Source organism: Pyxicephalus adspersus, chromosome 6, assembly GCF_032062135.1.
Source record: "Pyxicephalus adspersus chromosome 6, UCB_Pads_2.0, whole genome shotgun sequence".
Taxonomy (NCBI): domain Eukaryota; kingdom Metazoa; phylum Chordata; class Amphibia; order Anura; family Pyxicephalidae; genus Pyxicephalus; species Pyxicephalus adspersus.
The window spans coordinates 75,868,102-75,895,961 of NC_092863.1; the positions used below are offsets into that span (position 1 = coordinate 75,868,102).

Below are 27,860 nucleotides of genomic sequence, written 5' to 3' on the forward strand. Positions count from 1 at the left end.
TAAAATTTCTCCCATTGCAAGGTAAAGATAAAAAAAAGGACGCATTCATACTTGTTCATTTTTCTGCAGCAAAACACATGAATTTTACTGCATGAAAATACAACTCATGTAGTTATTTTTTTTTCCATGGGAGTATTTCCTGGTATTTGCTAAAGTGATGATAATAAACCATGTACAAAATCCCCAAATTTTTGTGATGAACTGTAAACAAATATTGGACATGCACACCTACTGTAAATGAGTTTATAAATCATGCAAAAATTTTACGAGGAATGGTTAATAGAAATTTATAATTAAATGATCCAAAAGGAAGTTAGCAAAACTTTGTTGCAGCTTACCAGTCCTAAATTAGGTATCTGTCTTAGTTTTGCTGTATTTCATCTGGTATCCCTGCCAGTAACACATTTCTTGTCCTAGTGCAGCCTGTCTCATCCTTTGTAATGAGGGCAAAACAATTTTGGGTCTTCAGGGAACTCCTGCTATAACCACTATTTTCATAGCTCACAGTCTATTAGCTTGATGGTGAGTAGAAAGAATACCGCTTACATTGCTTGTCAGTGGGAGGAATGTCACCATTATAATTAGCTAAAAAGATCAACTGACCTAGACAAACTGCTCATCGCTCACAGAACCCCTAGCAACCTCTGGAGGAACCCTGGTTGAGATCATGCTTGCTCATTGTACTCTATCCATGGGGGACCAACATTGTTACCCCAGGACAGGAATACTTAGAAATTAGGCAAGTTTACACCTTAGTCTTTATTATATGAAAACTTAACCATAGTTTGCAGTAGTATAGGGCAGTGGTCCCCAACCTTTAGGAGCTTGCGGATCACTAAATCTATGGACTCCGGATCGCGCATCCTGTATCACTCAAAGGGGAAGAAACTTTCCCGAGTGACATTATATTGCCAGAACCCGGTCTGAGCCTACGATGGTAAAGTAAGCGGGTTGGGTCCAAAAACACAAACCACCCACCGCCCTAATTCTGCTATTCATACGGGGGACATGGTCTGCGGCTCTGGCTGGTGAACTCCCCCAAGCGGGGTGCTTCTCCTGACCCTGCTGGAGGGTGCACTGGCTAGAACCGCGGACCACCGCTGGTCTCTGTGCTCTCACGGCCCACCTGTCAGACGGCCGCAGACTAGTATAGACTATACCATCTGACAAGAGATAGTAGTAATGTAGCTAAGTGATCCTAAGGCTAAGTCTACACTGTCTTAACACCTATAATTCCCCATTCAGCTTTTGTAAGCATTTATAAAGACGTTTTACACCAAGGTATCTGAGAAGTAAAGTTAGAAAAAGGAAAAATACCTCTGAAATCCCCGAAATGCCCAAACAATTACAAAACTGCTTATTCATATTATTGGGTTGTTTGGAGGATTTGTGAGCATTTTTAGACATTTGTAAGGTGTCTTTGGAAAGTGTTTTGGGCATTTATGGACACGTTAATGCCTTTCAAAGGATAGAAGGATGTGTTTTCTATACACCAATAAAATTTCTTGGTGTGACTGACCCATTGGAATGAATGGGACCTCATTAGGTAGCTGCCTTTGTTTTGCTGGGCCTTTAAACACTTAGGTTAAACGCTGGGGAAACTCTGCCAATGTAGGCTCCCTGAAAAGTAGGATACATGAATGGAAACTGTTTTTTGTATAAATTGTCTTTATTGATATCAAGCCTTCAAAATAAATATTTTTTGGCAAGTAAATATGATATATTAGGTGTTTCTCTCTTGCACTCAGTAGGTAAAGCTCTGAATTACTTTCCCCTTTTATGAAACTAGCTTTACTGTTTTGCTGTGAATAGCCGGTGCCTAAAGTAAAGTAGAGGCAAGATAGAGTTAGAAGTTAGATCCAAAGCCCACAGGAGTATCTTCTATGTAAATCACTGGAAATACTACTACTGTGCTGTATTGTTGTCATGTGTATGACTCTAAGACAGAATCTCTTAAAATCGCAAAAAGAAAATAATCCTCTGAGTAAAAAGGATGAAGTAACGGCCCTCAGATATACCCTGGGTGCACAAAATAAAAGCACATCAGATGTGATACATTTATTCTAAATACATGCTTAACTTCAAATATATTTTCCTCTTTGATAAGCCTCAGTATTATTGATGTGCTGTGAAGTATCATACACAAGTGACAAGTACAATCAGTTTGAGACAATGAACATGTCTTATATAAAATGTTGGTGGTGTAGCTGCCTTTACCCACTCAGTACACCAGTAACAATCAGGAACCATAAATGCATGCCATATCATATAGCCTAGGCTGACAGTATACAGTATAAGCCACATATATTGCAAGTTATGTTACAGAATCCTTGAACTCTAATGTTCTCATACACAATCAAATACTGTAAATTTAATACTATTTATTGTGCCTGTAGGAAACGTTCACTTAGTCCCAATTACAGACCATTCATACAGAGATCATGTCCTAGTACGAGGGCTATTTGACCCATTTTCAAATCCTTTTATTCAGTGTTGTATCAGTTTATAAATTCAATGATCTGATTTTGCCGGGGACTGCTGATAGTAATTACAGGCACAGGGGCAGACTAATCGCCATTGCCAGCATCTAAATAGGAGCGTTCAGAATCCTGGCCACATAACCCATGTTTATATATATATCATTGTATCAAGGAAACAGATCTTTAACAATTCTTAATAAAAAATGTTCTTTCGATAATCTAAGTTAACCACAAGCAGTGTTCTCTGTATAGCATCACCCTAATCCAAATTCATGGCGGCTATTATAAAGTGTGCACACATTAGGACTGCAGCCTCCTTGGAGGGGTAAACTGGGATAAAAAATATTCTGTTCATGTCCAAACAACCAGAGATTGTCATTGTCCCTTGATGCCACAAGTAAGTTCAAGATCAAAGGCAGCATGCAATGCAAGCTATAAGCATCTATACATTTTGTCAATTTTGCTTTTTTGTAATATGCGATTTTGTATTTTTTGGAATTTATATGAAGTAACTTAGTGCTATGGGACAAATGCCATGCCACTCAGTATTTGTACATAATTATAGATCACAGGCTCTAGAAGTACACCCAGAGATGCCTATGACGACCTGCATAAACCTAGTTGATGCAGATTGCAGAGAATTCAGATTAAGATAAATTGCGTGGATTTTCAGATTTGCAATCCAGTAGCTGTGTTGGCTGGAAGGTATGAGTAGTTTATGGATTCTATTTGTTTCCTTTAGCTGTCCTGTCCGTGGTGCTGAAACCGTTTATGAGTGTAAGCTGTTGTACAATATAAGCAATTTTAATGGGTGAAATGTGTAAAAAAATGTACAGGTTTTATTTAATTAGAATACCAGTAATATATAAAATGCAGCAACTCCTAGCTACTAATTAGCAATATGGTTTCCCAGTGCATCCCTGACTCAAGTGGATGAGATGGATTTTTAGGTTTACACTTTTACAGTAACTTTGTAACTTTGCATGAATAAATTGTTGTCACCATATAACAGTTAACATTTTATTTTATTGTTTTTGTTATTACATAACAAATTCAGTAATGTGACTTGTTTATGTTTTTACCTTATTCTTCCTTACACCATCACTACTGACTACAACATTGTAACTATCGGTGGTCAGGTTGTGTTCTGATCGGAGTTGAATTTAAGCAATTCAAGTTACACAACCAACATTACTATACCAATCATTGATAAGAAAAATAGCTGTCATCATCTGATGGCTGGATTGACTGAATAATGACAGGGGCTCACATAGGCGGAGCACCTGTCATTATGTCCAGCCAATCCAGCAAGGGGGCAGCTGGGGACACCTGTACCTGTCTGCCCCTTGCTGGATTGGATGAATAGTACCTGTACTATCTCTGCTCATTTCCCAGGGTGGATATCTGGGACTGTCCTAATAAAGTTTTCCGCCCACAGACCTGTACACAAAAAAAAGGGAAAAAAAAGCAGACCACATCTTTTACCTTTCAATGACAGCTTGAAAAAAATGTAAAAACAACTACTAGGGAGAAAAGTGATGCTGGGTATTTTTCAGCCAAGACACAAGGTAGGCTATGAATTGCTGCAGTTTCCAAAGCATGTTGTGAGAAGTTGACAGTGTGCAGTGAAATCAAATCTGGGTAAACAAGTTATGTACAGGAGAAAAGCTGGACAACTGCAAGTATGAAGATTAGGCTTGCGTTTAGCTTCTAAGATATAAAAACCTATATTACTGCATGTATTTGAAATGCAAGCAGTGTAAATACTAGAATGTGACTTGGTATGTCATTGGATCTGATCTTAATTGTTTGATTACCTATTACTAGCAATCAATTGGCTGACTGGGTCTCCATATACATGAACATGAAGTTGGCCAGACTCGATGATGGTCATCAATGTCTATGACCACCATACTGATAATATAGTGGTCATAATATATTATATGAAATAGATTCTTTTTGTGCTAGTTGAATTATATATATATATATATATATATATATATATATATATATATATATATATATATGTCTGGGTGTCAGGGCATGCTGGAGCCTAGAACCCTGCTCTGAACTTTGTACCTATTCATTCATATTGCGAATATGATTAGGAAAAAGGGGGTCACCAAAGGTTACCAAAAACAGGCTCTATGTGTAAAGGAATGTTACTCCATATTCCAGCCATACTCAACCAGGTTCCTATGGAACTCTAGCATTCACCCTGGGGTTTCCAGTGGTTCCTTGAACTGTGGCTGATTGACCTCCCATAGAATTGTACCTGCATATTACCAGGACCAATACCACTTGGCAGAACCAACTGCAATAAACCAAGAACCTTCTTAGCTGTCAGACTAGTTGTCCTACTAATCAATGGAGGAGAATTCTCCCTACCCAATGCAAATATCATTTTTCAATAATTGAATATAGTAGGAGTTCCTCAGTACCTTATCAACCTCAAAAGAGCAGTTATGGCATTATGAAGAACGTCTCCTACCCTTGCCTTGTGTCCATGCAACAACAGTAAGGGGGTCACTTCACTACTATAAGGGCCCCTAAATCCCTTGGACCCCTTAGGCAATCTTTATTATTAGCTTATACTGAAAACTAATTACTAAACCCATCCAAGTCTCCTGATGACTGAGTAGGATGGTGTCCCCCCCGGTGATCAGCGGTCAATGAGCTGCCATCACTGCAGTTGTGTCAGGAATGGGGGCGAGAGTCTAAGTCACCGTCCCCCGTCTGCCTGTGCCGCCCCCAGATCCCTGTTGCATCCCCAGGAGGAGGAGGAGGAGGAGAGGAGATTTCCCTGGCAGCCTGTACCAGCCTCACCACTTGCTGCAGCAGGTTCCTATGTTCAGGCTTGCAGAGGCGGAGGTGGAAGCGGAGGCGGTGCTGGGCTGCAGATACAGGAGACTGCGAGACTCACCACTGCAATGCAAGAGTGCAATCCCTGCCAGTGACCCCAGCACTGCTCCTCCAGCCTGTTCCTGCACTCACTCCTGCATCTCTTCCCCAACAGTCTGACCTGCAGGGACTGACATCTACTCGGTGCTCATGTCAGCTGCTTGACACCTCAATCCAGGTGAGATGCTTCCCCAATCCTTACTACTTTGCTGGGGGGATCTGCAGAGTTACACAGGAAACTTTTACCTTGTTGTTTATTATATGTATTGTATGTTTGAGATTTATATAATTATATATATAATAATTTATATACATTGGCTGGATGAGTACATCTTCAAGGACATTATATATATATATATATATATATATATATATATATATATATATAATTAAATATGTATATATAATAAAAATAGCTCTCTATATCTAAATATATAGTAACAGGTAGCAAACTGAATTGTGACCTGATGCTCCAACCAAACTGTTATCTAAATAAAATAATTCTGGCCATAATATAATGCTTTCAGTAATGTTTTATCTGAATATATGTAGGGATTATTGTAATGATTTATGGTCCAGCCATTGGATATTACCGAAGCTTCACAGTAAAATTGTCTGAACAGGTGACACTTTACTAAATTCACAGACGCTTTGTGAGTCATATCCCTGCTTAAAGGAATAGTCCATCCAAAACTGATAGAGTTAGGGTTGGGTAAATTCCAGGGTTGGCAGCAATAGCTCTGTTTCTGAGTTCCCAGTTGTGCCCACCTGGCACAACCTATAGAAGAGGATAGAATGGGCAGTGGTTAAATAATCTTATATTACTCTTTGAAGTCCATAGGGAGGAGATATAAAAGCCAGTAGTTGATTTAGTTCATCATTATATACCTATGAGGCACAGAGCAGATAGGCATTTTTTTAATGTAAATTTTTATTGAAAATTTTTAAAGAAAGAGTACATGACAATACCAAAAAAAGACTAAAAAGAAGAGGGGAAAACTTAAATAAAACGTGAAGAATATATAAGATTTTTTTCCCCCAAAGTTCTGGTTCAAAAAAACACAGATGGGCTTTTTTTGACAGCTGGACCGCAGCAGTCAAATGCCATGAACCAGTCCTTACTGCCCCTTAGCCATGGTTATCACTGGAACAAACATATTGAAATCCATTTTCTGTACAGGCATTTACCTGTGCTTTAGTTTTTGTTAGATGTTTCATGCATCGTTACGGGGTGGTCTGCTTCCATAGATCTCCAACTTTGACGAATGCTTGCCAAGAATGCCTACTGCCTACCCCAAAATGCCTACTGGGTACCCAGGAGCTGTTACTTGCATGGTTGGCATATACCCATCTAAAGTTATCCTATTGTGAGGTATTGGTTGTATTTAAACTTACCTTTTAAATTAAAAAAAAACTTTTGCATTATGATTTCCTCAAAGCAATTATGATGCTAGATAAGAAAAAAGTTTTTGGGGGTAAAAAGTCCCAGCCTGTAAAAAAAAAAAAAAAAAGGATTAACACTCACCTGCCCATGCCATTAATCTTCATTTTGTTGCAAAGCTAACACGGATAAAATGTCTTCTGCATTGAGCAATGCATGCTTTGTGGTTCCATCTGCCTACCTCCTACGTCATTACTATGTCCTGTAGTGATGTAGACACTAGCGGATTGAACCACAGCATGCAGTAGGTGACCAGGCATACGGCACCCAATGCTGAAGAATCTTAGCAAGCAGAGCTAGGTCAGCAGCTCCAGAAATGGGAGAGATATTAGGTTACTTCCTTTTGCAATATTATCACAAGTCTAAAATATAGTATTATAGTTCGACCTGTAAATAACAATAAATGACAGGTACCCTTTAAATGGATGAGATCAGGACAATGCTAAATATTTTTTTCTAGTGGCTGAAAAGTAAAATAATAAATACAGAAAGTCAGATTAAAATTTGCAGGGATATCATTTATTGTCTTATATTAAAATTATGTCATTTTGGATACTGCCTGAGGGAGTGATAAAAAGAATATTGGAGCTTTACATTCCTATGGTTACTATTGTTGTGATGTAGAATTTTGTTATCATGTAATCATTGTTATTTCATAAAAATGCAGTGAAACAGTTCATGAACCGGCCAAACATATAACACTACAGCATAGGTGTTCTGTGAGATGTTCGGCAATGGTTGTAGAGACATCAGTCTACAGGAAAAGTCCTGGGCTGGCTTCTTATATCTCCAGGGTACTCCATTGATGGCAGCTTCCCACACAGTTACTTTCCATTTTGGTAATTTCCTCTTGCTGCAATTCTTCATAATATAAACTTAATTAGAAAAATCCAATGCAGCACGTGAGGTTCCTTTTTTATGGCCATGGTTGGAGTGAAACCATGAAAAGTGCCGACCTAGAGATGTTGCAAACTCATTGTTAGTTTATTTTTCCAGCCCTTACCGAAATTTGGATATCCGCTTTTCGGACCATTTGCCAGAGGGAAGCCCACATTTAGTTAACACCCTTTAATTCCTAGAAGTATTGTATGTAGAATAAAATATGCTGTTACCATAGAAACCTTTATCTTATTTTCATTTACCTTTGCATTCGCTTGTTTTGATTTAATCTTCAATTTATTTTCTAATGTATAATAACAACGTGAAGCACTACTTTATATTGATTTTCTAATTATATGTGGATGTTCAGGTTACAAGCCAAGTAGGTTTACCTATTGAAACACTGCAAAAAACAAGTCTGAACAATGAAAGCTGGATGTTGGTGGGCTGTGGCAGGTTACTGCACTTTGCAATAATTAGTAGTTATAATTAGAAGTAAGGTTAGTATTTCATCTCAGGAACCCAGCTCACTTGTGTGAGAAGAGTAACTTATTGTATTATATTGTTGAATGACTGCAGGCTCAATTCACAAATCTAACATGCTGGGATTGGAATCCATGTTTGGATTAGTCACATGACATAACAATATTTTTATTCCTGTGTTAAGGCGTTGTGAGTTGAGCCTATTGTGATGAGAATTGTAACCACGCATTATTATCTAGCTTAAATGGTGACCCCACCACCTTCTTTGCTGTCAGTGACAGTCTTTTCTTTTAGATGTAGGAAGCACACAAGGAAAGGTCAGCGAACGCCCAGATCACTGATCACCAACTCCTACATACCTATGATGAAGGCTCCAGGGAATATTTTATTCTGCCTGGATGTTACAGAATGATGCTTCATATTCTGCTGTAATTGCTTGAATTCCATAGACACGGAAAAATCATTCAGAACTGGATAACTCATTAAAAAGGGTTACAAATGCAGATCTATCTATCTATCTATCTATCTATCTATCTATCTATCTATCTATCTATCTATCTATCTATCTATCTTACCATTTTTGAACTTCTATAGAAATGCTGACGGGCTCTACATTCCATATTTTAGTAACTAGTTTAAAACAACTAAAAAAAAAAAAAAAAAAAAGTATACCTGTTCTAAAAGCATTACAAATCTTGGATCAGCATTACAAATGAGCAGCTAGCATTTTAGAAAGGAGAGATCAGGAGTGGGGACTAATATACTCACCTTTGATGTAAATTGTTCCTTCAAATGGAAGTTATAGTTTTTAGGGACGCGTGTTTTATTTATATAGGTTGTTTTACTCCAGTACAAGAAACAGTGATAAAAACCCTTCAAACCCTGGTAAAAATTTCTTCAATACCTATGGCACAAGGCATGGCTGTCTCTTGTCATTATCACCATTTCATTAGGGTCTTTGATGTCATTCATACAAAATAACCTTGAGTAGTTCATATTCAATGACCTGAAATATACTTTTTTTGTTGTTTGTGAATAGTACTTTGTAACGTATGACACAACCTCAGGTTACCCTGCCAAATATACGCTGAGGACTGGATTCCCACTAAAGCCTCCCCAGTTGTACGGGAGGACCCCTGACTATACGTGGTTCTGAGGAGTTTGACAAGAGAAAGCTGAGCAGGGTTGACCACACTCAACAAAAATGTGGTGTTTGCAGTCCAAACAAATAGGGTGCTTCAGAGCTTGTAGGGAAATGTTCATGTACTTAAAGATCTACAAAACATGTTTGTTTTTTTTGCATTGACTTACTGTTTAACTTACTGCCAAATCCATCGTATTTGTTGTGGACCTCACTGGTCAAAATATGCATTGAACATCTCCAGAAAGATATGTTTCAATTTATACATGACTGTCAACAGAACATTTCAAACATTTTCTACTATGGATTAATCAATCTCTTTTGTTTAATTGGGATGTTATTTACTTTACACACTTTACTCTTAATGTTTGGTAGTACTATATGAGACTTCATCTCTCCATATGGAAAACATTTTTCTGATATCATTGATTGGTAACACCAAACCCATTCATACCCTGCATGACTTCAACATATGGCAACTATTAATTTACCCATAATGAATAAACACCCAAATAGTCTATGTGTTAGGCCTACAAGCTCTGAAGGCAGCTTGTTCGTTTGAGAATGCTCAGTTGTGGTTCCATTAGCAACTCACCATGAAAACAATGAGCTACACCAGTCACCATTTGAGTTAATTTGTGAACAGGGACTTAGAAAAAGCTTAATCTACTTCTCAGATCCTGTCTCCTCCATATACACTATTGTTGCTGCTCTATATAATCTATTCCATAATCTCTGCATTTATATGGGCGAAAAGTGCAGTCTGGAGGAGAAAATGCTTACAAGATTTACTAAAGGTGATAAAAAAATTCCAAACCATCTTCACAAAAATGTTACATCTATTTTGCCAGTGTTGCCAAAGTCAAAAGCAAAAAAAAATCATATTTTATGTCTTAGATATGGATGTTTTCCTCCCGTTCTAAAATCTTGCGCTCCCAAAACATGTTCTATCGTTTAAAGAAAATTGCATATCCGTATTAACTTTGGCTACAATTCATGCTGCATTCAGAATGTCTTTTTGTGTAGCCACCACATTGTGCTGTAGAAAGCTGAGACTACAAGTATAAATATACATAATACAAAATGTAAGTAATTATAGGACATGTAGTTTTCTTATTAGGAGGAAGCTGACATTTCAGTCATTCTGCCATACTGTAGTGTTTGGTCAGAAATAGTAAAAACCACCAGCAGCATCTTCACAGTCTGATTGCATAGACAAACAATTTTCAAAGCAAGAACACATATTTTGAAACAAATTAGATTGCTCTTATATATTTGTGTGCTTGATGCTCTTAATCCATTCCAAATTAGATTATTATGATCACCTTTAAGGACCTGTGTTTAATAGGTAACCCAAAACCATATTTTTGGCTTCATACAGGACTCCAGAAACTTTAGAAAAACTCAAGCTGATGATGGTCACAAATGCATTTTGTATCTAGCTATGGTAAAAGTTTTGGTTGCCTAATATAAGTTATCTGTGTTTCTTTTTTAAACCCACCCTTCAGTCCCCACTTGAGCTTTGAATGGCTTAAGTTCGTGTAAATGTGATAACATTTTCAAAAATGAGAAATGAAAACACATTGTACCTCCTCATGAAAGCTTTCTGTTTTTGAAAATGTAATAATTATGCTTCTCCTCCCTCATTTGGATCTTCTACATAGATACACTCATAAACTGACAACCATGGTAACGCCACACAAAACTTTATACTTTTCACAAATGTGATGATGTTCAAAATATAAAGTGTGTCTTTTAAGTAGAAACAGAGATGAAATCCGGAGACAAGTTACTATGAAAAAAGTAGTTATTCAGTTGTGTTGTAAAAAGCAACATTCAGACCGTGTCAGCACTAGGAGCCAGGTAGGCTTCCAAAGAAACATCTCCCACAAAAATATGGCACTAACAGAAAAATGTATGAAGCAATTTAATTCTCAACTTTGGGTAATGTTATGTAAGACAACTTCTCCCAAATTCCTTTTTAGATTCCAGAGCTGTGTGTCCCAGCTTAATAATCATGTGGTTATGTATGGGGGGTTCTCTAGTTGGAAGAGTTTTGGCCAACCATATTTTTCACACATGAAGCCAAGGAGGATGATCATGGGCCAGATCAGCCTTTCTCAAGCTTTTTAATTTGGTTGGAACCCTTGAAATAACTGTTCGGTTTTAGGGAACCACAGACAATTATATCAATATCCACAGATCGCAGAACATTGCTACGTTGGTCATGGGAAGAATGCCTTATACACCTGGCCAGTGGGAAGAATGTTACCCTTACAGATAGCCAAAAAATTAATTTGTGTCAGTGGTACTGACCCTATTGGCACAATTATCTTATTGCTCAAGGAACCTCTAGCAACCCCTGGAGGAACCCTAGTGGAAAATCACTGTGCGAGATTGTGGCCAAGAAATGGCTAAGAAGCAGATCTAGGATTTTTGTGGTAGAAGCAAATATTGGTGGATCAAAAGGCTACTGTATGAAGGCCATAAATGCTTTTCAGTTCTCTAATGTCTGATTTATTTTCAAGGGTTAGTCACTGTAGAAGAGAAGAATAAACTATACTCTGAGTTGATAAGGCCTGTACTCTAGTTGTGCCGAGTCCCCAGTTAGGTTGCTATGATATGCTAGGTCAAGACATTGGCCCCATCCCCTAAACTTCAATATTAGTCAGCAAAGCCAGACACTTACATTCATGCTTTGCTGCAGGTAAAGTGGACCTGTATTTGAAAAGTGAAGTTTTGCTATTGTATGCAAAATATATGGAATAGTTTTTAGTGGCTAAACAGTAACCCGAAAAACATCTACCTTGTGCCTAGAATCAGACACTGTTGTGTTGCATATCTTCAGCGTGATTATCCTGTCCACCACTGACGTTGATGACCACTATTTTTAGTAAGTTTGGAGTGAGTTTTTGTGATGTCAGTGCTGTTCATCTAAGGGTCTGCTCAGGAAGAAGGTGTACCTGAGAAGTTGAATTTCTAGATTTCATTGATCTTTGAATTCTTTTCATGATTCCCTTCCCCAATTAGTTATCACATCACCAGTCATCAGAGGCACAGGTCTGATATCTGGAAGCAAAGCCCTTCCCCATAACCATTATAGTTGGATAGTCCTGAAAAGAAGTTCTGAAACTTTTCACTGTCCATGCTATCCTGCCATAGTACCCCTCTGTGGGGTCACAGGCAATAAAAAAAACCTAAATAATTTCCAACCTTGCCCCATGGTGATCCAAACTTTTGCCCAGAATGTGACCTATTGAATAAAATGTGTCAGCATTGCAAATGGCAGAGTTTTTACCATACTATTTATATCTGGGGTTACATGTGCTGAAATCTAAATTGTTTTACATTATTTTGCAAATAACAAAAATGCTTATAAGACACTCCAGTACACTCCAACATCAAAACATAGGGGTCAGTTCATCAAATAGCTTATTTTACTCATGCTGTTGTCACATTTTATTATAGCATAGACGTTCATGTGTATATGTGTGTCCTGGGTGAATCTGTCTTGTCCAGATGTTGTATGTCTTTGCGTTGAAGCTGAAGTATGAGAGATCCATCAGTACTGAGAAGAAATGATAAAACACACTGAGCTTTGATTTGTGGCCTTATTTTCTGTTACCTAATTTACAAATCCACATGGGAGTCTAAGCTGAGAATCCTTCTGCACCTGTGGAATACAAATGAGTCGGATTTGGGTAGAGCAGATACAAGAATGTTTCTGAATCGTTCCTTATGAAGAACAATGGATCATGAATTTACTTCCCTTCATTGTCCTTTATCAGAAGCGATTTCTGTCTTCATCCAAAATATATTTTGTCGTCACAACAGGGAATTCATTTTTGCTCCTTTCAAATGCTATTCGGAGAGTTTTAATGAGTTCCTGAGAATTCTAAGAAGGCTCCTCTGATCAGTGCTAAGATACTAGAAAGTACAGAAGATAATAAGAGCAATATTTGTGTTCATAAAGTCTTTTTTTGTTTCCAGCATGAATGCAGTGGCTTTACTGTTTATATGTCGTGCTTAAAGCAGAGCTCTGGGCTTTCAGTCCAATAAAGCTGAAATAAATATACAGTATTTTATTAGTTTTACTTGTTATTTTGACCAGCCAGTAATGTGATTAACACACTTCTGCCATATTGCACTGGCATTATTTTTTGGTTCATTTCTGCAGCTTCCTATTAAGTGACTCTTTCTGCAGCCTGTTTATTGGACGAGGAATTAAGTTCATTGTCTCATCCAAACAGGAAGGGGGGGCACAGACACAGGAAACAGTAAGGATGATCCTGAAAGCACAATCTATACTCATGTACAAACATGGGTTTGTACATGAGTATAAATTACAAGATCATTTCTGTTACCACAATGTTTCTATCTTTTTGCATAAAGTTTCGTTTGATAATTATATTACACTCCAGTGAATTAAAGGATTAACACAGTCTCCCTGCAAAGGGCCTACGCACATCAGATGATTCTCGGCCGATAATCAGATCGGGGCTGATATCGGATGAGAATCTGGTGTGTGTACAGTGCTCATTGTCCGTCCTTTCGACACCTCTCCTGGCTGATCCACGTACGACGAACGCAGAACAATCGATATGAAAGTGAAGGGGAGAGAGCACAGAGGGGTGCCGCTCCATCATTTTCCCCTCCCTTTTCCATATATGTATGCACAGTGCTCGTTCATGCATCTTTCAGTCCTTTGTCGTTGGAAAGGATCTTTTACCACTATTATTATTATTATTATATATATTATAATTATACAATAATAAATATAAAAATTGTTTTCCTTACATGAACAACTGGCATCATATCTTTAAAACTGGTTTTCACTTTTGAAAAGACCTGGTGTGGCCTGTGGTAACCTTTACTGTCCATCTGTTTGCAAAGCTCAAACTCTGCATAGACCGTTTCATTGTTATCCAATTTGTTCTTGAAAATTAGCACTTTAAAAAATGTGGGAGTGTACTTCTGGGTTCAAGTATATCAAAACTTTATTTTTTAAAATTTCTATATAATAAAGAATGAGTAAAATCAGATTTTTGTTTCTTTGTTACAGTTTCTCTTTTAGATCAGAAAGTGGTAGGATATCTTTTTGGTCCCGTTTACACCCCACAGAAAAAAAAAACACATGGTTGGCCCTACCTAACCCACAGCAAAGTGTTACTGTGCACCTAGAAGCAGAAAAGTGCACCACAGGTATCTGCATTTGCACACAGCTGCAGTGTGAACCTTCCTTTAGCAACCTCAAGATCAAAAGCAACTTGTCAGCCATGCCATGATCAGTTGCTTGCAAAAAAATGTTCTCAACTGCTTCTTTTCATTTGAATGAAAGTGGTTGAGACCACAGTTGAGCCGCAGATGGACCACTTTGCATTATAAAATATACAAAGACAGGGGTGTCTGGGATTAGGACAATAAATAAGTAATATGGTATACACCTCTAGAAAATTCAATAACAAATTATTTTGTTACCATTTGATACTATTGTTAACTCCTTATGGATAAATATGATTGTAAACAATAAGTCAGTTGGAATTTTGTTTTTATCCCCCCTCCCCTTTTTTGTATGTGATTGTGGATTTAAAAAAATGTTGGAATAAATAAATTGAGATTTTTAACTGATACAAATTGTGGTATGAATATTTTGGTAAAAACCCGCTCCTTGGTGCCCAAAAAATTCGAATAGAATAATAGTAAGACAATTTCCAACATATATGAGCATCTAAAAGTAAAATATTGTGACACTGGCCTAGGTACAGTTCAGCTTTAAAATTTAGGACGCGTGCTATAAAGCAAATCATTTAATGCTTTTATTTAAAAGGCCCATAAGCCAAACATTTGGAAGTTTTTGTTTCCTTTCAGATATTTTAGAGATTTTAGTAAACAGATTAATTAATGCCTAATGAACGAACAGACACATACTTGCTGTTAGGCAAATAACCCAAAAGGCAGATGAAGCTACTTTCTGTAGACTTACAGTGCAGATGGAAAATTTGTCTACTAATGCTAAATGTACCAATTAGGCAGCGTTTCATAAAATAATGTCTTTGGTATTTAGTTTATCTGTCATTGGCGTTTCCACATTTTAATATTTTGGAAAACCCCCTATAGTATATGTGTATTGTAACTTTAAAATCAAACATTTATCATAACTTTCTAGGGTACCAGGGTATTTAAAGGAATCTGTGATAAATGTGGAATAATTCTGACAATATTTTTTTATGTGACATTTTAAACTGATGTCTTACATCTACTTTACTATTTATATAAACTTTATTTTACAAATTTTATAAAAGGAGTGCACAAAGAATAGGATTCCTAGAGCACTAGGGGTTTTTAAAGAGAAGCAAAACATTTCCTTTGGAATGCCCTTTAGATTTGTCCCTGTCTCTTCATTTGGCAGTCATTCCAGTGAAGAAAGGGACACGGGTTAGTGCTGTGACTTGCCTAATTGTGTATTTTTATGCTTGAGTCATTAAGCAAAAAGAAACCCTGGGAGCTGGAACCTCCATCAGCAAGAAAATACAAAACTATATTTTATATTAAACGTGACCTTCCATTCACCTGTTGGAAACTAAAATCACACCTGCCAAGCATATATATATATATACACAAGAAAACAATAAATCTGCATTTATACAATGATTATAGATAAAAATGATTTACTTAAAAGGACACATAAAATTAACATGGTGCATTCATTCTCAAAAGAAAGTAGAACACCCTTACAATTACCACAAATCCATCAAATCCAAATCCGAATCAGGTGTCCCAGATGAGGTGCCAACGATTATTATGCTGGTGCAACCACTTCCATTTAAACCACAGAAATCTAGGGTCCGCTACAGACAAGATCAAAACAGCTCTAACTCCAAAGCCTTCAGAAAGAAGGTTGTGGGTGCCATTATGCCTTGCAAGAAAAGTTTAAAAGCTTGACATATATCTGAAATCAGTCTTTCCAGTGTAGAGCAAATAATCTATATGTAGCAAAGAATTTCCAAGCAATATTTTTATGTAAGAGTGTTCTTGGCTAGAGAAGTGGCAATGGACAGTAGTTATAACACCTCTTGAACCAGCAAATCAATATTGTACACTTATAAAAAGAGAACTAACATTTTAAAGGTTGCATTATTGAAGATAATGCATAGAATCAACAGTACATCCTTAACAAATTATCTGAAGTATCTTAGATCTCAGCTATTCAGCATTTTTAGTCTGCTATACTCTGTTATGTTTTCTGTACGTAGGACTTTTGTAATACCTTTTTGCAATGTAAAAGATCCATGTTTTTTTCACAGCACAGTTGCACGTGATGCAATAGCATTTTTTATGCACATTTATTTATTGGTGCTGTATCCTTCGTTATTTTATACATTTGGTTTGCAAACTGGTATTTTTGGCTATAACACATTCATATTCAGTAAATTTGTCTATATATTTTTGTACCTTATATACTCAAGTATAAATGGAGACTTTTTTTTTACCTGAAAATGCCATTAAAAAAGGAACCTTGGTTTATATTCAGGTCACATACTAGATGGCTCTGTGTCCTGATGCAAAATGTGTAACAAACTAATAATTTATCAGACAGCAAGAGCTTCTTATACACCTTACTGGCCAACAAAAACATACAAAGGATAATTTAGGAGTACATGGACCATCATAATCAATCAGCTCATAATTACAAAATATTTTATAATTTAAAAATGTATTAAATAATTTCAAAAGGGAAAAAAAAGATAAATTGATCACGTGATTGAAATTTTGGATTGGTTTATATTCAAGTATATACTGTAATTATTTGATTACTGTCAATATGTGTACCCTTTCCTCATTATTTGCAATATGTACGTAAGTAAATATATAAAGTATGTAGGTTAAACCCTTTTTGGCATAGTTTTTGGTCTATGCACGATGGGCAGTGAAATCAATGATTTCTTTGCTAACATTTGGAAACAAAATTGTTCAGGTCCTAAATTTAATTGTGTGGTTGTGTTTTCTAGAATGCAATCTATTTGTATTGAATTATATTATCACTAATTACAAAAGGAGTCTTTGCCATTCCTCACTTCAGTCATATAATTGTGCTGCTTCAGTTATGGTGTTTATCTCTGTGAGGCCTTTATATTGCTGCTGCTATCCATTCAGTCTTCACATGGAAATGACTGACTCATCCATCCTTAACATCTGTTAGGAAGGAATATTCACCTACTGTATAAAATATAAGGCTTGTGGAATCATCTTTTAAATTAGCAACCGTGTCTTGTACCCAAGCCAAGATCTCATGAAGTGTCACTCTATTACGGTAAATTACACAGAAGTATGAAATGTCTCATACAAGCAAACTAGCAGTGTGTTGTTTTAGAATAATATAGAATGATTTTCTTTTTACCAATTGGTGTTGAACTGAACTCATTACAAGCATAATTATGGCCATCTTCATTGTCAAAGAAATGTGACATGCTGAGATGGCGGTATCTTTATATAAACGACCAAATTCCCAAAATCTTTATAGCCATCTTACAGCTTGACATGTTTACTCTAATTGTAGGTCAATATAGAAGCACAATGGTCACCAAGATCAAACTTATAGCAAGAGCTGACAATGCAACTGCTATGTTACCAACTGTGAAATATTTATAGAAGTTCAAAAGATTCATAAAATTCAAAGACCAAGTTTTAATTTATAAAAAGTTACAATTTCGTTAAGGGGTAAAAGCTTTTCTACCAAGGCCTGAAATGATTTGGTAAAACTCAAGAAACTATTAATGACTTCTATTTTCCTTCTATATATGTAACCCATAGCCTGGGTTATTCTGTATTAGTTTTCTGTAATGTTTAGTCACTATATTTGTTTGCAGCAGTAAAAACTTGTAGTAACAGTTTGATCCAATCTTTAGTTATAGCTGGTGGATGCCTGGTAAGAAGTGCATATTTAGAATCAGGAGCTGCAACAGTGGTTTCTAATAGAAATTATAGTTTTTAAAGCCGAAACTGTAGACATAAAAATTGGGATGAGGCAAGTCCTTTTATTGCAAAAGGGTTGTCAATTTTGCAATAAAATAACCTTCCTGTCTGATCAACATTTTTTAAATATACTCCCCTGGTGGGGAATTTTAAAAGTGGAATTTTAGTTGTGCTTTAATGTTTATCCACATAAATATGTGCATATTTTAGGCTTTTAGGAAAATCATACTTTGGTACTATTTCCTATGGTAACCTCCAAAAGTATGAATTATCCATGAATTATTAACATTCACATCTAAATTTACCATTGACTTCGAAATGACATTTGGGACAGAAATCAGAGCACCAGCAGATTGAGGATTTCAGTACAAAGTGTGTGCTGCGCCCCTTACAAATTAATTCATAGAACCGCTTCTCTTTTAAGCTTTACTCTTGATAAATGAACCACTTTTGAAATATTCATTATGTATCAAATAACTTTCTTGTGTTGATGTGAGATGCAGAAAAGTAGACAGATTCATTAATAGTATGGTATTATGGGGAAGGTTTATGGTTTCTACATATGTGAGGGTCGTATTGAAATAGTTTGGGTTTACTTGAATTAAGTGGTATTGGTTCTTGTAACTCCTGGATTACCCATTTCACATATTCACCCTGGACTTCAATGCACTGATGACATCTTTGCAGCAACAGCCCTAATCCTTTCTTTTCAGGCTTCGAATTAAAAATAAACGTGGCTTTTTCAACAAATATTAGGCGTTTCTACCACCAGGACAACTACCATGAGAAATGCTATGGAGCTGTCTTTGGAGTCAGTACATGTAGAGAGGATTGTGTGAAAATGGGTATCACTAAACAATTTGGACTACAGCAAAAAAAGACCTGGCCTGGTTTTACTGCTGTCAGCCAAGAAAAGGAAATTATATCCTTGGTTGGTATAGAATCTACAGAAACCAAATATATAATCATTGGGAAAAAAACACTTTTTCTGCCGAGTTTTGATTTTTGAGGTCATGATTAAGGGATATACAGCATGCATCAATAGATCTATATACATAGATTGACATAAGAAAAAATCCCTAGGGAAAGTTAAAATATGTTAAAACCATATTGCTTTTGTGACGTTCTTTAAGTAAGCAACTAAAGGATTATGTATTACAGGCTTGTGATGCAAAAAAAAAACTTTCTTTACCTTCGCTGTCTGAGACAAATTTTCCTTATTTAGGCTTTACATGCTCCCCATTCCAGACATTGCAGCTCCTAGTGGAAGGGTTCTAGTAGTACAATTGTGGCTGTCATTTCAGCATGCAGTGGGTAGAACTAGGGTTGGCCAGGTGCTGATTGACAGGCTTCAGGTTTCTGGATAGTAAGTGACAATGTTGACAGCATTGCACTCTGCAATATCTTCTCATCGCACTGTAGTGCAAGCAGACTCAGCCTACATGAGTGTGACAACTCTGCACTGAATACAGGAGCAGTGCGGCATAGTAGCTTTTAATCACAGGAACCTGCATCCATAATATTTATAGGACTCTGCAGAGACTTTACTTATAATTAAACATGCATTTGTTTTTAAATGTGAGGCCATAGTTCTAACTTGGGTCAAAAACAAATCATACATACATTGCATGTAAGTGCAGAGATTAGACCAAGGGAATACCTAAACTATACTGAAACTTTGTGGGTGATCTCAATTTGCAGTGAAGATTTGTTTGGACAAAGTTATGTGGTGGTAATGAAGAATGCCCAAAAGGGTCAGTATAGATAAACTTCCATCACATGGACAACAAAGAAATGACAGGCACCACAAAAATGCCTCTGTACAATAAAACCGCAACAAACAAAAGATCTAAACTGTCAGCTTTGAAAATGACTGAATGAAGAAAAATACTCCAAAAAGTTAGCATTGTCTTGCTGCATCTTCTACACATTCAGTTTTCTGCACCCATGTGAATCCAGATAAGGCAGAACTAAACCTAACTAGTAAAAATGGCTAGCTGGCAGGTTGTTTATTGCAAATGGGACAGGCAATATCTCTTCTGTAATAAAAAATTTACCAGTCTGATCATAACTTTTTTAATTACATTCATCTGTCCTCGCCCTCACATCTTCAACTTTTCTTCTTCCAAGTTCCAGATCTTCAGCCATCTTGATTGGCCAAGCCAGGATAATTTAACACCTGCACATGCACAGGGAGATCATTTATTCCTGGCAGGCAGGGGTAAGCTGGGATACCTGAGACTGTACACTGAGCTGCACATTTCCAGCTTATTGAATTTTAAACAAAACATTTAGACAATCGCCTGTCCGATCACTATTTTTTCTACGTTAAGTTTAGTTCCACTACATCCCCATCCTGTAATAAAAGGAATTTGCTATCATGCAAGGAATTAACAATGTTGATTGTAGTTAACTGTTGCAGGGTACAAAAAATATAAAACCCCAAATAAAATTCTAAAAAAAAAAAAATCTAAACATCAAGAAGGCCAGGTAAATGTTATTGTGATTTAATTAGGAAAGGAGTTGTCCTTTATTAGCAAATAGAAATCCATTTGGTAATTCCAGCACAATGGATTCAATGGGAGTTAAAGTATTTTTTAACAAATGTAAAATCTGAATTTAGAATGTAACAAGAATAGGTTAAATGTTAATGAAGCCTTTTTCTTCTATGTCAGAGCGCTATTGAAAAATGAATTCACAGAGAAGCGTAAGGGGAAAAAGACCTTTACTGGGCTCTGTGCTTATAATAGCATCTCCTGCTGATAAAATGTGTTTGATGTGAGATAGAAATAGCAGAGGCGAGCTGTGTGGCCAGTGTGTTCTCTCATGTCTGTGATGTCTCTTGCAGAATCTTGTAGAAGAATTTATTTTCAAAAGAAAAATCTACAGTAGAGAAGTGAATGACAACATTCCTGTAAGTGACTATGACAAATAAAACTGTAATGTTTTCAGGATGAGCGTAAAAAGACAGTTTAGGCAGGCAATGTTAATCCAGACACCTCGTCTAATAGCACAGCCTGGTCCTTGGTATTCATTGCAATATTAGCCTAGCTTAGTAAAGAACATAATTTGCTGGCGGGACAATGAAGCCGCACAATCTTGTGCTTATTCCTCAGTTCATTGTGTTTTCTTTCCTTCTCGGTGAATACACAGTGGGTGGTCAATATGATATCCAGCTATGGGTCAAGGAGGAGGGGATGGAATTCAGGTGAACTTTTGCAGTCTCTTTTTGGATGATCTGCAGGTACTGATCAGTACTTATTGTTGCTCTTCTTGTATTGAATGAAGAACTAAGCAAGAATCCGCCAAGGGCTTGTGTTAACTGCGATCCTGCAGTGTTAGACAAATACAAAATTATTGTACAGGGACAGGAACACTGTAAATGAGGCATAGAGTATCTCCAGATGGATGGCACAGACAGAAAAGCAGCAGCTGAGACAAAACACATGACAAAGTTAGGACTAGGGTGCAAAGAAAAACACAGAAGATGCCATTACATGGATAGGGATATAAGGATACCATAGTGGGAGCAAACATTCAGGATCAGGGCAACCAAATGCAGAAGCTGTGCCATGAACTTGCCAGAGGTGAATACACATGGCATCACACATCAAATATGTCTACTTTTGTTCACCTCCCTAAAATGGGGGGTTAGTGAAATACAGAAAGAATATAACTTTGTTTTTTGCTTTCAGCACTCTGGATTTATAACTCAGTACATTTTATATTGTGGCACATAGGACATTAGTACTAAATGGAATGGTGTGGATGAGCTGTGTACAATCTCCTTTTTTAAGCTTCTGTTATTAAATATATTTATTGTTTACAGCTGTTATTATTCATTGCTTTGGGTTTTTTTATATGATAGAGTGTTTTACTTTACAATTTTCCTATACTACACTGTATTTTTCTTCTCCAATTTATTGCTTTATAATTGATGACCCTCATTCTGCACACAAGTAGCAGGTGCTTTTCCCAGTAGTATAGTATACTACTAGTAGTAAATAATTAATATAATTATTTCTATTTTTGTGATGCTATTTAAGTACTTATTACTATAAAAAAACATTCACAGGATATAAAATAAATTCATACAAACTTCAGAATGTGCTATATATATCTTCCTGTTAGTACAAATGGAAATCAATAGAGAAACTGCTTACTAAAGCAATCTGTGTGAACCTGTTAGCCTGAGCTAATGATAATGAATGTTCTCGGCATTACTAATGAATGCAATTAACTTGCAAAGCTTGTAAAGCTTACCCTATATGTAGTTTAAAGCATTCTATAAATATCCAGTAATTGGAAAAGGACTTGTCTAGAATCACCTAAAAAGACCAAGACCTACAATTTTACGATGTATGCATTCTTTAATGGCAATCGCCATTTTTAATCAGCTTGACTACAATTTTGTAAACCCAATGACCGATATTCCCTTTAAGTGGCTTATACTATAGCTAACAATAACCATTCATTTTGCTATTGATCTCTACCTTAGAAAAAAGCAGCTGCAATGGTCAATGGGCTACATACTAATACTACCACTAAAAATAATCCTGATCAGTTGCATTTCCACTTTAAAGGTATTATAATACCACTGTTCCACAATTGTAGACGTCTGATCACCAGCTCATTCTGTTTTATAAATATAAGGTTATAAAAGTGCCTATTCTGCTCTGGATTTGAATTTCCATTTTTTTCTATAAATTAGAATTCCTTCCTTGTCATCTGACACACTTACAAAAAAAACTTGAATTCGTGAGATGAACAAATGTTGTTTAAATCTTCTTTTACTGCAGGTGTCTTGGTATTTGCAAGACTATGTTTGGCTTATTAAAACATTCTGGCAGCACAGATTTCATAGAGTTATGTAGAAAACAATATTTATTTTTGGTAGCAGATTCAGATGGCACGCTTTGAAAACAGCATTGAGAATGGCTGGGCACCAGTCCTAATTTGTCATGGTATAGGCATACATTTCATGTATGCTTTTCAATCACTTCTGTATGTTATAGTCATACAGGTATATCCTGGGCATTTTTGTTTTACACAATAAAAAATCTCTGCACTGCACTGTCCTTTGGGTGATGGAAATGATATTCCACAATATTAGGTTTCTTGCAGATTAAATTGGAATTGGTTAGATATGTTGTTTAAAGCCAGAAAACTCATAAGGCTAAATTTATAAACACAGGATATATAAATATATGTTATATTTATAAGGCCTATGGTAACGTCTTAACAATTTTTTTTTCCACAGTTGTGAGAGTGAAGATCTGCTAACAATGGATGAAAGTCTGGATGTGACAACAGAAGGCAACTCTCTTATTAAAGCTGTATATCAGAGCAGACTGCGCCTCACAAGACTTCTTTTAGAAGGAGGTGCTTATATTAATGAGAGCAATGATCGTGGAGAAACCCCACTAATGATTGCTTGCAAAACTAAGCATGTGGACCATCAAAGTGTAAGCAAAGTTAAAATGATTAAATATCTTCTGGAAAATAATGCAGATCCAAACATTCAAGATAAGTTTGGAAAAACAGCACTAATGCATGCTTGTTTGGAGAATGCAGGTTCTGAGGTTGTTTCCCTTCTGCTAGAAAGTGGAGCTGACCCCAGTCTTCAAGACCACACTGGTTTCTCTGCCTTGGTATATGCAGTTAACTCTGAGGACAAAGAGACACTGAGAATTCTGCTTAATGCTTGCAAGGCTAAAGGTAAAGAAGTTATTATTATTACTACTGATAAATCCCCATCAGGAAGACAGAAAACAAGACAGTATTTAAATGTTCCACCCTCCCCAGGGATTGACGACCACAGTTCTCCTACTCCATGTACATCACCATCGGAAATTGAGCTTAAAACCTCTCCAACACCAATTTCAAGTGCTTTTGAAGCAGAAAAGGAACTGTTTAACTTTAAAGAGGCTGATAAATCTATTGAATTCAAAGGTTCCTCCGAGCCCGGTTCTCCAACAAGGAAGCCCCATATGATGCATATTGGAGCTAAGTTACCACTTCTACAGAGGTTACATTCTGAGCCCTGGTTAAAAATCCCACCATCTCTTCTACATCAACATAAAGTATCTTCTCTGCAGGAGGAGCTTCAAGATATCTCCCCTGAAGAGGAACTTTCTCTTAAAATGAATGGCTTGGTGTATTCCAAGCGTTACTTTACTCGACATCAGAGCATAGATGTAAAGGATCCTACTCATCTTTTAAAAACATTTGATGCGTCTGGTCCGAGAAAACTTTCATATGATGAAATTCATTCACAATCACTGTACACAGAAAATACACCAAACAAATCAGAAATCCCAGTAGACCAAGACCCTGACTCTGTAAATACAATATCAGTATCAAGCTTGAAAAGCATAGTTCAAAGAAGAAATTTAGGAGCCAATCATTACAGTTCAGATTCCCAGCTCACTAGGTGCCATGGCCCAGTGGCAACAGAGGACAGCAAAACCCTTCTGGAGAAAAAGAAGATGTTTTCTCCACCTTCTCTATTGTCTAGTTCAAGGGAATCTCTTGAAAGTGTGTCTGTTACACCCTTAAGTAGAAGGAACCATGCAATTCTTGAAAGGCGTGGATCTGGAGCTTTACTTCTAGATCACATTAGTCAAACCAGACCTGGCTTTCTTCCACCGTTGAATGTTAATCCCCACCCTCCTATTCCGGACATTAGTGGTCACAGCAAAGTAACCAGTGTTACTTACCCAGGCACAAAACTGCTCATGCCCTCAGCTCCTCTCTTTCCAAAAGAGTCAAAAAGCAAAAAAATGCTACTAAGGAGGCATTCAATGCACACAGAACAGATTAAACAACTTGTTAACTTTGAAGAGATTCTTGGCTAAGGCCGGATTTTGAAGCACTCGTCTCAAAAGTGTTTTACAAGCTTTCTCTCCAGATAGCACCTGCTGCACACAATGCTTCAGACCTTTTCTGTAAAGAAAACAGATCCGTTCAGCTTATGCTGGATAAATTATTCAAGCAGTAAAATGCTTGCTAGTTAGCAGTAATCAGTTTTCTCTACAATATAAATGAATTGCTGCCCAACATATGCAGTTGTCAGTGTAATAGCAGGCACGAGGAACATGAAGAAGGTATGGAGTCACAGTTGACTCCATCTTGTAGTATTTAAATATAGGAAAACCATGGATGGGGCTACAGCTAGATCTTTGGACATCTTACTATTTGGGCCATTTGGTCCAGGCTTAATCTGGAGGTGTTAAAATATAAAACAGCACAGTATGTTTATCTATGGAATTTATGGAATATTAAAAATCAGTCCTGCCTTTTGTTTAGTGCATTGAACATGCTTTTTGAACAATACTATGGTGAATCTAGGAGTGTACTTAATATCCTTTTAAACAATACCAGTAACCAAAAAAACAGCACCCAAGTGATTGCACTAAGCAGACTATAATTTAAGGCCACACTTGGTTTCTAAGCACAAGATTGCATTGATTTATTGATTTATTTATTTAAATGCTTATACTTTTTAAGCATAGATGAAATATAAACTAAAATGCTTATACTCATGGATGAGTGGCAGCGGTATTATTATTTAGGGAGTGTACAAATACAGTATATTGATTGCAGGAATTTGACATTTTGTAAAACCATTTTGGAAAACAATATGCATGTATATGGCTCAATATACTAATATACTGTATATACTAAGGAGATTTTTTATTACAAAATTATAGGATAGGAGCTGCTTGATTGATTCTATTTAGAAAATAAAACTAAAAATAATAAAAAAACATTTTGAATATGAATATCTCCTGAGAAGATCATGAGCATGAATTTAGATATGATGTGCCTTTATTTTATTATCAATTGGCACTGGAAAAAAGGTCTTGGCAAGGTAGAAATTTGTACCCTCTACGGGTAACCCCAGGGCAATTTCAAGGTATGAATTGTTACTGAAGTTGGTGAAGCATGATTTTGTTAAATGATTGCCATGCATACCATCGCATTTCAGTAGTTCGGTCAACTACTCTGTCAATATTAATCTGAGTGATAGAAGCAATTAACATGGATCTATGCTGTGATGAGATTTAAACCAAAGAGCACTGGGCTGGTCAGAGAAATCGTAAAATACCAAAATATATAAAGAGTGTTCAGTTTTAAATCAGCTCTAGTTAACTTTAACAACACAATGATGCTTTACAAGTATTGTTAAGGTTGAAAAAGGTATTGATACTTTTTCCTAATTCTACATAAGATACATAGTGTTTGCAGCTTAATTTTTCATTTCATCTTCCAATGAAAACTCATGGTGTCTTTTATTAGCTATTTTTTGTTTTTGCGGCACTCTGCTATTGCTGCTTATTTACAGATATGTTATAGTCAGTGAAGAATTTTATTACCCTTAATAATGAGGGTATTTCTGACTTGATGTTGAAATCATTTCCATTTTGAGGTTTGTAAATAATTTGCAAAATACAACACTGTGCAGTTTAAAAAAATTACAATAATGATTGTAACTAAAGAACACCGCTGTAAAAGTGCGGAAGAAACTGATGAACATTTTTTTTGGAAAGCTGTAAGGCCAGATAACTGTACCATGATTTGATCCTTCTAAAGAATCAACCAATGGCCATTTGATAAAGCAGAACTGAACTGTAAAAATGTTGTCCTATATACTTTGTACAGGTATAGAAGATGTTTTTTTTTTCAGTTAGAACAAATGTTCATATATTATTTATTGAACGCCTAGAAGTGTTAACTCATTTTAAAGAAGAAGCTACACAAAATGAATTATTTATTGCTATATGGTAAGAAATCTTTATGATCATATTTTAAATGTAAAAGTTTATTTATTTATGTGTGATACACATTGGTACTGTTTTAACTATAATAAGAATGTGTACAAAGGTTGGGATTTCAGTAACTGAAAATCCACACTAAATGTTCTTTTAGTTTAATGATGAATATGATAAGGTTTAATGTGTAATTGAATATTTATTGCTTTATGTAACCTGAATAGGGATATTTTCCCACACCTGGTTAGGTGAATGGTGATGGTTTCCCATATAGTTTTTTGCAGATTTCAGTAGGCAGATGTCACAGAAATGCTGATGTGTGCTTGTGGCATATCTGTGTAAACTCTAGTAGACTGTTTACGGATAAATGGGTGAATCCATTGATAAAGTTTATCTCCCAGCCAAGCGCAAACTGCTACAGTCATACAATGAGTATTGTATTTTAAGCAAAATTGCACATAGCTGAAAAAAATGTGACGGGGGACAAAACCCTGATCCAATTCACCCAAAAACAAATGAGTGAAATAATGCTTTCATTTTGTAAGCCATGAACACAGTCATGTTTTAGTAATATATAAAAGCTTAGGTGGGCTCTGCATATATATAGTACTCCATGTAAAGCATATTAGTGCTTAGCCTTGGTGCAATTCCTTAGCTGTGTAGGCTTTACAAAGTATGTGTTTTATGAGCACAATGTAATTAAAGTGAATCTGAAATCACTTCAAATCTTCGTAATTTTCACCAGGCATGAAAAGCAGGTACCTGCCTGAAAATCTATAGATCTTGTA

At 36.3% G+C, this 27,860-nt stretch overlaps 2 protein-coding genes across 6 annotated transcripts in view; one reads left to right on the forward strand and one right to left on the reverse strand.

The window, feature by feature from the left end:
* The first annotated feature begins 5,346 nt into the window (after positions 1-5,346).
* Positions 5,347-27,098, forward strand: ANKRD34B (ankyrin repeat domain 34B). The gene is made up of 2 exons (XM_072416213.1): positions 5,347-5,559; positions 23,559-27,098. The coding sequence occupies exon 2, from the start codon at positions 23,584-23,586 to the stop codon at positions 25,153-25,155; it is 1,572 nt and encodes a 523-aa protein (XP_072272314.1). The 5' UTR covers positions 5,347-5,559; positions 23,559-23,583; the 3' UTR covers positions 25,156-27,098.
* The window catches only part of FAM151B (family with sequence similarity 151 member B), a 54,756-nt gene continuing 47,691 nt past the window's right edge, over positions 20,796-27,860 (reverse strand). For all 5 annotated transcript variants that reach the window (XM_072416219.1, XM_072416218.1, XM_072416216.1 and 2 more), the window contains one exon: positions 20,796-21,628. The gene's annotated coding sequence lies outside the window, so the exon portion shown is untranslated. The remainder of the gene's footprint in view (positions 21,629-27,860) is intronic.